Source organism: Crinia signifera, chromosome 7, assembly GCF_055691185.1.
Source record: "Crinia signifera chromosome 7, ASM5569118v1, whole genome shotgun sequence".
NCBI lineage: Eukaryota > Metazoa > Chordata > Amphibia > Anura > Myobatrachidae > Crinia > Crinia signifera.
Genome location: NC_139223.1, coordinates 16,616,873 through 16,630,472, shown reverse-complemented (window position 1 = coordinate 16,630,472; position 13,600 = coordinate 16,616,873). Strand labels below are relative to the sequence as shown.

The 13,600-nt window shown below is 49.8% G+C and overlaps 1 protein-coding gene across 3 annotated transcripts; it reads left to right on the top strand.

The window, feature by feature from the left end:
• The first annotated feature begins 1,115 nt into the window (after positions 1–1,115).
• On the top strand, positions 1,116–7,172 carry SGF29 (SAGA complex associated factor 29). 3 transcript variants are annotated; one of them, XM_083152458.1, is made up of 10 exons: positions 1,116–1,137; positions 2,408–2,504; positions 2,700–2,775; positions 3,020–3,092; positions 3,214–3,278; positions 3,364–3,493; positions 3,627–3,773; positions 3,854–3,889; positions 4,816–4,978; positions 5,462–7,172. In XM_083152458.1, the coding sequence occupies exons 2-10, from the start codon at positions 2,430–2,432 to the stop codon at positions 5,576–5,578; spliced, it is 882 nt and encodes a 293-aa protein (XP_083008584.1). In that variant the 5' UTR covers positions 1,116–1,137; positions 2,408–2,429; the 3' UTR covers positions 5,579–7,172. The 3 variants fall into 3 exon arrangements, with proteins under 3 accessions (XP_083008584.1, XP_083008582.1, XP_083008583.1); XM_083152456.1 differs by lacking the exon at positions 1,116–1,137 and adding an exon at positions 1,477–1,624; XM_083152457.1 differs by lacking the exon at positions 1,116–1,137 and adding an exon at positions 1,631–1,774.
• The last annotated feature ends 6,428 nt before the right edge of the window (positions 7,173–13,600 follow it).

Sequence of the window (13,600 nt, the reverse complement as noted above, 5' to 3'; positions counted from 1 at the left end):
GCTGTAGTCATTACTAACTGTCACATTTCCCAGATCACCTAGCTGCTGCACAGCTGTAGTCATTACTAACTGTCACATTTCCCAGATCACCTAGCTGGTGCACAGCTGTAGTCATTACTAACTGTCACATTCCCCAGATCACCTAGCTGGTGCACAGCTGTAGTCATTACTAACTGTCACATTTTAAAACATGCTGCATTCATTCCTACTATAGATCCACAGGTTGCCTGGAAAACCTGCACCGTTGGTAGATCTTGAGGACAGGTTTGGCCACCCCTGCCATAGAGTGTATGTCTCAGTAATAATATCGGGGATCTAACTTCAGTTCTGGGATGTCATACAGAGAAATGTCACCGTAACCGGGCTCAGTAAACATGTTTTCGTGGGAACAGCTGCGCACAGCACAATTTGCCCACTGGCACCGATCCCGCACTCTTATCTGTGTTTGCTGATCCCAAGGTCCTAATAGGACATTTGAACAAACAGAGGTTGAACCCTGCAGAACGCACTGTACTTACCTCATGGCTAAAACATGTAACTGTGACTTTCTGTAAGTACATGTGCTCCGTGTACACATGTGGATTGTGTTTGTACACAAACGTGTCCTGCAGCCCGTGTTGGCGTGCCCAGCTGCTGAGTGTGCACATCACACACCGCATGAATCATACAGGGATGATCTTGTGTGACTCAGACAGAGGAAGCGTGTCCTTGGGCTTGGAATGATGTGTAGAGAAAGTGTAGTGATCTCCCAATCCCCCATTCTCCACCCTAATCCTGCCCGGTTCTCCCTCAGAAGTGTCTCACTTGGATTGCTTCATTGAGCGCCATCTAGTGGCCGGTGGCTAAAAAAAACCATTGGAATTCTTCACATAGAGGTGAGGAGCAGCGTTAGCCTTTATTATATGGGATAAAATAACATTAAACGTGTGCACAGAAGCTCATTCAGAAGTAAAGGTCTTTTATATTATTGTGGAAGATGTTTTCGGCATCATTTTGCACCTCATTTGGGTACTGAAGCGCGGTTCAGCATTGCCGCAAGCCCAGGAGACAGAACCCATCCAATCGGGAGCTACATGGACAGTTTCCACTTCTCTACTCCCTGGATCCCCTCCGGACCACAGGATAAGCTCCTCACTGGTAAACTGATAAAAGGGGGATTTGTTTGTCCCAGGTTTTTGGACAATGGGGGAAATTTACTAAAATGTGTATTCTACTTCGCATTGTGATGTTGCTATGGGCAACATCACATGCCCTACCCCTCATCCAGCCACTGCAAGAGGCTCTGCCGGTCCATGGTGTGGGGATAGTTACCATCAGTCACTGCCAGAGGCTCTGAGCCTCCATGGTGTGGAACTACAAGTTTTAGCACGAGTCACGACCTGCCCTGTCTGTTACATGTTTGTTGAGACCAGAGCAGAGCACTGCGTGTGAGCCAGACGCCGCCTGCCAGTGAACGCGCATGCGCACTGACACCGTGCGCAGCGCAACTACTACAAGCGAGAGCAGCCCGGCCCAGCATGCACCGCGAACGCGTCCGGCCCACCCGCCGTTCCCGTGGTAACGGTGACGTCACTGCTCCGCGACGAGAGCCCCCGTTTTCCTCGGCTGCTGCTCAGTGCTCACGGTAAAGAGGCCGCGTCTCCCCCTTTCGGCGATTCCGGCGCAGCGTCTGTCACGACATGGAGCGGTGGCTGCAGGGCTGCTGTGCCTGTCGCGGCATGGGTGTAGGAGGCAGTGCTGCCCCTTGGTCGGTGTAGGTTGCGGCCATGGAGCTGTATGTATCGCGATATGAAGGCCCCCTACCCCAGGCTGCTGGTGCCTGATCTGAATCTGTGTGTATATGGTAAATTGGGGCTGCTGAGGAACTACAAGTCCCAGCATAACCTGTGATCAGTGTCTCCTTGTCCACATGTATATAGCGTTGTAACATGTATTGGTTCTGCGTGTGGCTGCTGAGGGACTATAAGTCCCAGCATTCCCTGTGATCAGTGTCTCGTTGTCTGTGTGGGTGTACTGTATATATAGTGATAATACAATGTGCTGGATTGGCGCTATTATACCTGTAGCTCTCTGGCTGCTGTGGACTACAAGTCCCAGCATTCCCTGTGATCAGTGTCTCCTTGTCTGTGTGGGTGTACTCTGTGTGTGTGTGTGTGTGTGTGTGTGTGTGTGTGTGCATATATGTGTAATTAATATATATATATATCTATATATATATATATATATATATATATATATATATATATATATATATATATATATATATATATATATATATTACAATGTGCTGGATTGGCGCTATTATACCTGTAGCTCTCTGGCTGCTGTGGACTACATAACCTGTAACCAGTCGTTCAGCTTTCCGTGATGCAGGATGGGGTTAACTCTCTCCTCTCATTCTCCCCAGGACGGTACAGGAGGAGGAGGAGATGGCGCTGGTCTCGGCGGACACCCGTGTGTCAGAGTTACTGAACGAGCTGCACCAACTCATCAAACAGACGCAGGTACGTCTCCCCTTCTGTCGCTTATCAAAAGGACTATAATGGTCCAAACAGAAAGCTAAGTTTTGCTGGCATCATCTATTAATCGTAATAGAGATATGTGCTGAAGTCGCTTGTTATTGAGTCCGGGGAAGGCCAAGGTAATGTCATTACCCTTTGTAGTTCTGGTGCAGCTGTGACTTTGTCTTGTCCTCTCAGGAGGAACGATCCAGAAGTGAGCACAACCTGGTGAACATCCAGAAAACCCACGAGCGGATGCAGACTGAGAACAAGAGTAAGTGTGAGCAGTCGCGTGTCAGTTCCTAGACTCCAGTACAGATTATAACCAGAGAGAAGTCTCACTGTCTGTGTATACCACATGCTGACCGCTCTGTCCTGCACTGACCAGCCCTAATAAGGGAGCAGTAGTTTGTAGGTGGGGTTATGTGCCACACTGGCCTGTATGTTGCTGTATACACAGGAGCTGCTTCTCCTCCTGTATAGCTGAATAACTTTGCAAATGTCTTCTCTCTCCTCAGTCTCTCCGTATTACCGCACCAAACTGCGTGGTCTATACACAACCGCCAAGGCCGACGCTGAAGCAGAGTGCAAGTGAGTGCTGGTAGATGTATAGGCTGGAACAGGTGCATCACTATCGGGCTCGCTGTGAGACTTGTATGAGGCTTTGTGGAAGCTATGTGTGACTCTTATTCCCTGTGTCTTTCCTACCCAGCATCCTGCGCAGATCTCTGGATAAAATCGCTGAGATAAAGTCCCTTCTGGAGGAGAGACGTATTGGTGAGTGTCCCGGCCTGCTCCACACTTAGAGATTCAGGGCTAGATTAGCTGTCTGCTCACACCATCTCTCCTCTTCCTCCTTCAGCTGCAAAGATTGCCGGCCTATATCACGACTCTGAGCCCCCCAGGAAGACTATGAGACGAGGCGTACTGATGACGCTGCTCCAGCAGTCCGCCATGACGCTCCCTCTGTGGATCGGGAAGCCGGGAGAGAAGTGAGTGAGGGCTCTGGTAATGACCCGGCAACTGACTTCCGCGTCTGTCTTCTGTGGTTGATGTGCAGATTGTGGGGGGTTGTATCCCTGTCTGGCGTTCCCTCTTACCTGGTTTATTGATTTCGCCAAACAGGCCGCCTCCGTTATGTGGAGCCATCCCAGCTTCCAGCGATTACGTGGCCAAGCCGGGGGACAAGGTGGCAGCTCGGGTGAAGGCAGTAGATGGAGACGAGCAGTGGATACTGGCTGAGGTGGTCAGTTACAGCCACGCCGCAAACAAGTGGGTCCCTAGCTTGGTAGTTTAGCCAGCGGTGGACGTCACTTCCTGCGGCTCAGGCTGACTTCTCTCTTCTCTTCTAGGTATGAGGTGGATGACATTGACGAGGAAGGAAAAGAGTAAGGATCAGCCAGTCGCTCAATCCCTATTGTTTCACCTTTTTAAGAACAGGTTTCCTATTGGGTAACTTGGTAGCTGAAATGTAGTCACTGTTATAAAATACCAGCCAGGTCTTATAAATTAAATCAAAATCATTTTTTATTGTCACTATTACATTAAAATAAAAATGCATACGTGAAATTCCATAAGAAAAAAGAAGGAAATACTCACAGATCACAAACTACAATTCAGACTTGGAAAAACTGTTACGCGGCCGACTAGTGCGGTACCTAAACACCATTTAATATCCTCTGGAAAACGTTAACGGGGAGATAAGAGAAAGACAAGGGTGGCTAGGATCTAAAATAATTTTATTAGTCTTAATTTTATATCTGCCATCCTAGGCAAGGGTTGGCCAATGATTTTTTTTCCTGCAGCCTTAACTACTGTTTCTAAGGAACACTTGGAATTCCCATACCAAACTGTGATAGCATAGGTTAATAGGCTCTCCATTACACTGCGGTAGAAATGAACAAGTATTGGCCTAGATAACCACTATGGCAGTGTGTGCAGACCATGTCAGGTCTTCAGGAAAAGGTAATACCTAAAAATTTGATATTACTGACCCTTTCCATCTCTTTACCATTTAAAAATAGTGGTCTAATGGTGGATTTCCTAAATCTCTTAACTATAACCTCTATAACCACCTCTTTTGTTTTTTTACTATGCAGAAGTCAGGTATTAGCCTCTCCCCATTTTATCAGTTGCTGCACCTCCGTTCTATAACCGTCCTCTTCCCCTTCACTAATCAAACCCACTACCGTATAATCTGTACTCTGTCCACCATTCACTCTAAGCTGTGTCTTGATGGATCTTGTAAGAAGTGTAGGGAGAATGAAGCCTGTGTCCATCACACCAGTGATTCCTCTCTGTTTTTCGTTGCCAGGCGTCACACACTCAGTCGCCGGAGGATCATACCCTTGCCCCAGTGGAAAGCCAACCCTGAGACTGACCCTGAGGCTCTGTTCCAGAAAGATCAGCTTGTGCTGGCACTCTACCCTCAGACCACCTGCTTCTACCGCGCTCTGATCCACACCCCGCCTCAACGGGTAAGAATAACGCAAAGGCGGGGGGTGTATGTGGGGATGGGTTTATGATGCGTGCTCCATGCTCCCAGCGCCCTGCTCTATATACTACTATTGCTCCCTGCTCTGGCCGCTGGACGTTACCCCCTGCAACTTATGCTGATCTCCAACCTCTCCTGGTCCTCACCCTTCTCTGTCTCCCAGCTCCAGGACTGTTAAAACCTCCCCCCAGCATTTTATCCTGATCTTCCTTCTGTGTTTCCCAGCCCCAGGATGGTTACTTTCTGCACTTTATCCTGATATGTCTCCCTGCACTTTATGCTGATCTTCCTTCTGTGTCTCCCAGCCCCAGGATGGGTTATTCCCTGCACTTTATCCTGATGTGTCTCCCTGCACTTTATGCTGATCTTCCTTCTGTGTCTCCCAGCCCCAGGATGGTTACTTTCTGCACTTTATCCTGATGTGTCTCCCTGCACTTTATGCTGATCTTCCTTCTGTGTCTCCCAGCCCCAGGATGATTACTCTGTGCTGTTTGAGGACACGTCTTATGCTGACGGTTACTCCCCTCCGCTGAACGTGGCACAGAGATACGTGGTGGCATGCAAAGAGCCAAAGAAGAAGTGAAGAGATTATTCTGCACATTGCAGTACAGAGAAGGAACTGGTCCTGTACGGTCTAAGGCCCCCATTTACCATTGATCGCATTTACAATGTGATCTGGGCGGAATATTACCGCCCAGGATCGCATTGTAAAATGCGATCATTTCGCCCCAATGTATTATCGGCCGGGCGCAGGGACAGGGCTCCGAAAGGAGCCCGTCACTGTGATACCTGGAGCCGGAAGCCGGGGGGTCTGCGCATGCGTGGTTATGGGCTGACCCCCCGCGACCCCGCTGCCGCTCGGGCAGTGCGATGTGTAGCCATAGGCTACAATGGGCTATCGCCATATCAGAATGGCGATTAACCCAGGGGTGCGATGCTGGGCTGCCCGATGTTAATACATCGGGCAGCTTCGCATACCCCATAGAAACCTATGGGGGATGCGGCCGGCGGCGCTGCAGGGGGGATCGCAGCAGGGATCGGAGATTCCTGCTGCGGTCCCCTGTGATACATTTCAGTGATACTTAATATTTGCGGCTAACCCCCAAAAACTGGTGTTTTCGGGGATTTAGCCGCAAATATTAGTTGATAAATGGGCCCCTTAGTCTGTTTAGGAGTTTTAAATGTTGTTTCGTTTCCAGAACTTGTCCGTGTAAATCCTTGTCATGTGACTCTGTGCCCTGTATCCGGACTGTCCGCAGTGTACACTGTAGATATTTATATTTTCTAAATAGATATTTTAGGCTTACAAATATATATAAATACAAAAACAATGAGGTACTTTTCATCCTTATATATACGCCTTGACGTCTATGGATTTGGGTTACATCTTGCCCCCTTGTGGGAAAGCAGAACCAATTTGCTGTTATCTATGTTCTGGATCTCTACCTTTTAAAATAGTTTTTTTTTTTTGCTGCTATTTATCTTTCTTCTAACTGGAAGAATATTGATGTAAGAAGTCACTTGCCATCACTGCTGTACTACAGACGTCTCCACAGGGCCGGAGCAGCGGCGTTCTCGCTGGGGAGAGGTTTATGGCTGGATGGGGGTATACTCCATGGGCGCTGGACAAATCCTCATTGCTCCCCAAATCACTGCCTAGAACACTGGATCCCCTCTTCCCACCGTGTTTTACTACTGGCTGATGGGGGGATTACATTCCTGTTCCGTCATGAAATATTGCTGCAAGGCAGGAACTAGCATGGTCAGCCTGATGGCAAACAGACCGTGTGGGAGGAACAGAGCCGCTGCGTGCCTAGGATCTAGTGCTGGACAACACTACAGCTCAGCGTTACTCACCTCCATATAATGTCTGGGCACTGGCTCGGGTGGCAGCAGATCATTTAGCCCCGGATGCTGTGTACACCAGCCACCAGAGCTTGGGTTTTAGACTCGTCGTTCTGGAGTACTCCGCTATATACTGTACAGTGGGGTTCTGTATGCTGTCTGATAATAGTCACATGAGGATTGGCTGTGGATTTGTACAATGGTCACACAAGGGCTGACGTTTATATGTAAAAGCAAAGGTCCTGCACCTGGATCTATGGTCTAAATGTCAATTTGATTTATTTGCACATTGCTATATTGAAATCTGGCTACAATAAAGCATTGATATCCCAGCTGCATGCAGGAAGTTTCTCCCTGTACTATGTATGTTCTTCTTCCGGGGCCTCAGCTACAGCTGCCAGGGTTATAGGCTGCTGCCGCTAGGGCCTATTAGTGTGCAATGTAATACACCTTCCCTGCCTGCAGGTGGGGTGTTATGTGACTGGGCTGAGAGCTGCTTTGTAGTCACTACAAGGAGCCAAGACTAGTGCAAGCACCCCGGGTGCCCAACAGCCCTGCAGCTGGGGTGCACTTAGCCTAGAGCTTGTGCTTATTCCCATGTGGGCAGAGTATTGGGAAGATGATGGGGGCACTGGGAAGACCTTGGCTGTGCATTCAGGAGTGATGTGTGTTGTAATTGATAGGAAGGGTGTTCTGTGTCTACAATCTCATTGGGTAGGCAGTGACCAACTACTGGGGAACTACTCATGCCAGCATACCCTGCCTCAGTTTTGTATTAGAGCATGCTAAAACTGTAGTGGTGCATGCTGGGATGTGTAGTTCCACAGCAGTTGATTAACCCTGTGCTATCTCCGCTCCTTTGTCTTTGTGGTGGGTGTGGATGGATGCTACAATCAGTGACAGATAAGCTCCACGCAGGAGAATCGCCTAGATAACTATGCTCTATACAGTTTCAGCAATGGCTGATTGCAGAAGGTGGAGTTGGGATGCGGTCATTCGTCAGACTGCATTTAGGTCTACAGTCATTAGGTCGACCCCACTAGGTCGACTGGCAGGAAGGTCGACCTGACTTAAGGTCGACATGGTCCAAGGTCGACATGACTTAAGGTCGAATTTGCATAAAGGTCGACATGAGGAAGGTCGACTGGTCATAAGGTCGACATGGGTTTTTCACTGTTTTTTGAGCCGACATGTGCCGACAGGCGGTATTTCATGCCCTACCATCCACTAGGGCGTGGTGGGAGAATAAAATAGTGTGCCGAGCGCAGCGAGGCACCGTGCCCGAAGCATAGCGAGCGATGCGAGGGTCCGATTCTCATTGCCAACTGTGTCCATGTCGACTGTGTCGACATTCGGATAAAAAAACAGTGAAAAACCCATGTCGACCTTATGACCAGTCGACCTTCCTCATGTCGACCTTTATGCAAATTCGACCTTAAGTCATGTCGACCTTAAGTCAGGTCGACCTTCCTGCCAGTCGACCTAGTGGGGTCGACCTAATGACTGTAGACCTAAATGCAGTCTGACGAATGATCCCATTCCGTGGAGTTAGAGGTCCAAATAAACAGCACAACTTAGTGAATTAATTATAACAATACAGGGAGTGGATCACTAGAGGGGGAAGCGGTCATCTATTAGAAAGAACTTAGGTCTACAGTCATTAGGTCTACCCCACTAGGTCGACTGGCAGGAAGGTCGACCTGACTTAAGGTCGACATGACTTAAGGTCGAATTTGCATAAAGGTCGACATGAGGAAGGTCGACTGGTCATTAGGGCGACATGGGTTTTTTCACAGTTTTTTGAGCCGACATGTGCCGACAGGCGGTATTTCATGCCCTACCATCCACTAGGGCGTGGAGGAGGTTATTAAAGCTGTGGCGAGCCACCGTGCCCAAAGCATCGCAAGCGATGCAAGGGTCCGATTCTTATTGCCAACTGTGCCCATGTCGACATTCGGATCAAAAAACAGTGAAAAACCCATGTCGACCTTATGACCAGTCGACCTTCCGCATGTCGACCTTTATGCAAATTCGACCTTAAGTCCAGTCGACCTTGGCCCATGTCGACCTTCCTGCCAGTCGACCTAATGACTGTAGACCTAAGTTCATTCTGACAGATGTACCGATTCCACTAGAGGCAGGGGATGGGATGGGGATCCTAATGTGCTGGGCACAGCATACGCAATGCAGCTCTAATACTACCCATACACATGTGTGATTGCACCTTTCGATAAATCGCATTGAAAATGCTTTCTTTGGCATACAATAATGCAATTTATCGAATGCCAAAAAATTTAAAAAAATCAGGCATGATGGAATGTGATTGCATTGAATGCTGTAAAAACCGCAGCAGATTATCGAACAGGTCTGTGCGCAGCGGGTGGAAGAGGAGTGGGCAGGTAGTAAGCAGGAATCTGCAGGAATCGAACGTCGCAATTAGAAAAATCAAATGCGCATAAAGCCGCATTCGACCGCACGTACAATTTGATAAATATGATGTGCAGAACATAAGATCATGAGACGCCAGCCCGCGCATCGCGTCGCATGGTACACAAAATGTGCATACAATCATTCGATTTATCGAACAGATGTAATCGAAATCAAATTATTGCATGCTTTGTCTCACAAGTGTATGGGCAGCATAAGATGCAACTAAAGGCCCCCTTACATTTGTCCGACTTGTCATAACGACAAGTCGGACCCGATTGTCCCAGCAGGGAGGGATCACATGCGATGGCACTTCATGTGCCAAGTTTTGCATGTGATAAATCGCATGCGATTTATCACATGCCACTCCCGGGGAGCTGCAGGGACAATGGGCGCGGGGGACAGCAGCAGGAATATGCCCGCAAACAGAGAGTGGGCAGGGGGGGTCGGGGTGCAGGAAGCCGCTGGGCAGGGAGCAGGGGGGGCGGCGGCGCAGAGTACCAGGGAGCCGGGCAGGAGAACACGATGCAGCAGCAGCACTTCCAAAAAAAAAGAAAAACCCCATACAAACGAATAGGAAGCCATTGATTGGCTGAGACCTCTCTCAGCCAATGAGCGATTGGCTGAGAGAGGTCTCAGCCAATGAATGGCTTCCTATGCGTTTGTATGGCCCTTTTTTTTTTGAAGTGCTGCTGCTGCAGCGTCTTCTCCTGCCCGGCTCCCTGGTACTCTGAGCCGCCGCCCCCCCTGCTCCCGCTGATGCTGCCCGGCTCCCTGCGCCTGACTCTGGTAAGTCCCCTGTTGTGGGGGAGCACGGCTCCGGGCAGCACATAAGATTTAGCAAATCTTATGTGCAGCCCGTCCGACCTCCCATCTCCGATCCGATGCGCACGGGGCCGCGCATCGGGTCGGAGGGGATGTCACCATATGCGATTTGGGACGATTTCACGGCCCGATTCATCCGAATCGGGCAAAATCGTGCCCAGATCGCATAATGTAAGGGGGCCTTTAGTCTTTCTAGACCAGAGGGTCTGATTCAGACGTGCTTGCTGAGCTGCGAGTAAATGCCGCCCCTCCAGCTTCCCACCCCAGTGCATGGCTTTCCCCCTACGCGCCGTTTCAGCTAAATCTAGACTCAGCGCTGCGAAGAGAAGGAGGCGGCTGCTGACATCAGCGGTCCTCCCTCCTAATGGCCGGGGAACTCCTGTGTTTTCGGTGGCACTCCCCCAAACGCCCGGCACTTGCCAATCACCTTGCGAGTGGCCAGTGAAGGCTAGCCTCTGTGTAGTCTATTCAAAGAGGGCTGTGAATGGGTCTGCTTCGGCAGTTGCGTAAGTTCATCCATGAAGCCCGGAGGCAAGAAAAAAGTTGGTGCCCCCCCCCATATATAGCTAGCTAGAGAGAAAGAATGTCAGGGGTGTCAGGAAAGTAAGAAAATGAAAAATGAGAGGGGAGAGTGAGATAGTGTCAGGGATAGATATAATGTCAGGGATAAAAAGTGAGTGGTAAGCGAGGGTATCAGGAACAGAGAGAGAGTGGAAAGAGAGGGAGGTCAGGTACAAAGAGAAAGAGGATGAGAGGGGAAGTAAAGTAGAGATAGTGGGTTCAGGCAAAGAGATTGGTGACAGTGTCGTCAGGCAGAGAAAGGGATAGGGTGAGGTGGATCAGGCAGAGAGAGAGGTGTGTTAGGCGGAGAGAGACAGGGGTGTCAGGCAAAGAGAGAGATAGGTGTCAGGTATAGAGAGAGGGGGGAAGGGAGAGAGGGGGTCATGCAGAGGGAGAGAGAGGGGGCAGGGAGAGAGAGAGAGGGGGGGTCAGACAGAGAGAGAGAGAGGGGTCAGGGAGAGAGAGAGAGAGGGGTCAGGGAGAGAGAGAGGTGAGAGAGGGGTCAGGGAGAGAGAGGTCAGGGAGAGAGAGAAAGAGAGGTGAGAGAGGGGTCAGGGAGAGAGAGAGAGAGAGAGAGGGTCAGGCAGATAAATGAGAGTGGTGGGTATGAGCCTGGTGCTGCTACAGCCCGGATGCAGGCCGTGCACACTAGCAGGGTCTGGGTGTGAGGTGACGGGAGGAATGATTATGAAAGGGTGACAGGTACCTTACCCATGTCCTTGGCTTGCTACGCTGCAGCTCCCCAGGACTTGCGCTGCTGCGGGCCGGCTGAGAGGAGTGTGTGGAGCGTCCTCGGCAGGCTGGGGCTTCCACGCGGGTGGTGATGCTTCTGGGTATGGCTGCTGATGATGAGAGACTGGCCAGGCTTACTCCCGGCCGCTGACACCACGCCGGGCTGAGGCAGGTCACGGCTGGGAGCTTGTTTGATGCGCTCCGGAGCGCACCAAAAACCTTTCTTCTGGGGGGGATCATCCCCTTCTGTATCCCTGAGTGGCACCGTCCCGCACTGGCTGCGGATTCTCCAGGGCGGCTCCTGTTGCCGGCGCGCTGTCACTAAGTTGTGACAAGGGGGGGGGGGGCGCCGCGCCGCTCCTGTAAGGGTACTGCCGGACAGCACCTATACTAATAAGAATGACATACTGTAGTAGGGGGGCAATGGAGTCAGTGCCCCCCTGTAAGGCTGGCGCCCGGCGGCAGATGACTCCACTGCCTCCGGGAGTTCCGCCACTGTGCTTCGGGCCCAGAATGTAGCAAGGCCGGGCTGGAGCCAGCGCTACACCTGCAGTAATTGGAGGATAATAGCAAAAAATCCAGGAAATAAGTTAGTTGGGGCAGATGTATTAAGCCTAGCCATCAGCTCCTAACTGTTATTTTTCAAATGCTGCTGCATTATCACCTTCCGCTTAAACACTTCACCAGGCTTAATACATGTGCCCCAGTTTACCTGCGCTCACTGCCCAGAATTGACAGTGTGACTATACATAAGGGAGATGGTATGGATACACTGCAGATACAGTGTATCAGGGAGATGGTACGGATACACTGCAAATACGTAAGGTACAGTGTATCAGGGAGATGGTACGGATACACTGCAGATACGTAAGGTACAGTGTATCAGGGAGATGGTACGGATACACTGCACACTGCAGATACGTAAGGTACAGTATCAGGGAGATGGTTCGGATACACTGCACACTGCAGATACGTAAGGTACAGTATCAGGGAGATGGTTCGGATACACTGCACACTGCAGATACGTAAGGTACAGTGTATCAGGGAGATGGTACGGATACACTGCAGATACGTAAGGTACAGTGTATCCGGGAGATGGTTCGGATACACTGCACTCTGCAGATATGAACAGTGTATACCGGAGATGGTACGGATACACTGCAGATATGTAAGGTACAGTGTATTCGGGAGATGGTACGGATACACTGCACACTGCAGATACGTAAGGTACAGTATCAGGGAGATGGTTCGGATACACTGCACACTGCAGATACGTAAGGTACAGATACACTGCAGATATGTAAGGTACAGTGTATTCGGGAGATGGTACGGATACACTGCACACTGCAGATATGTACAGTGTATACGGGAGATGGTACGGATACACTGCAGATATGTAAGGTACAGTGTATTCGGGAGATGGTACGGATACACTGCACACTGCAGATACGTAAGGTACAGTATCAGGGAGATGGTTCGGATACACTGCACACTGCAGATACGTAAGGTACAGTGTATCTGGGAGATGGTACAGATACACTGCAGATACGGAAGGTACAATGTATCCGGGAGATGGTACGGATACACTGCACACGGCAGATACGTAAGGTACAGTGTATCCAGGAGATGGTACAGATACACTGCAGATATGTAAGGTACAGTGTATACGGGAGATGGTACGGATACACTGCACACTGCAGATATGTACAGTGTATACGGGATATGGTACGGATACACTGCAGATACGTAAGGTTCAATGTATCCGGGAGATGGTACGGATATGTATCTGCAGTGTATCCGTACCATCCCCTGTATACACTGTACCTTATGTATCTGCAGTGTAAGGTACAGTGTATAAGGGAGATGGTATGGATACACTGCAGATACATAAGGTACAGTGTATACGGGAGATGGTACGGATATGTATCTGCAATGTATCCGTACCATCTCCCGTATATACTGTACCTTATGTATCTGCAGTGTAAGGTACAGTGTATAAGGGAGATGGTACGGATACACTGCAGATACATAAGGTACAGTGTATACGGGAGATGGTACGGATACACTGCAGATACATAAGGTACAGTGTATACGGGAGATGGTACGGATACACTGCAGATACATAAGGTACAGTGTATACGGGAGATGGTACGGATACACTGCAGAAACGTAAGGTACAGTGTATACGGGAGATGGTACGGTTACACTGCAGATA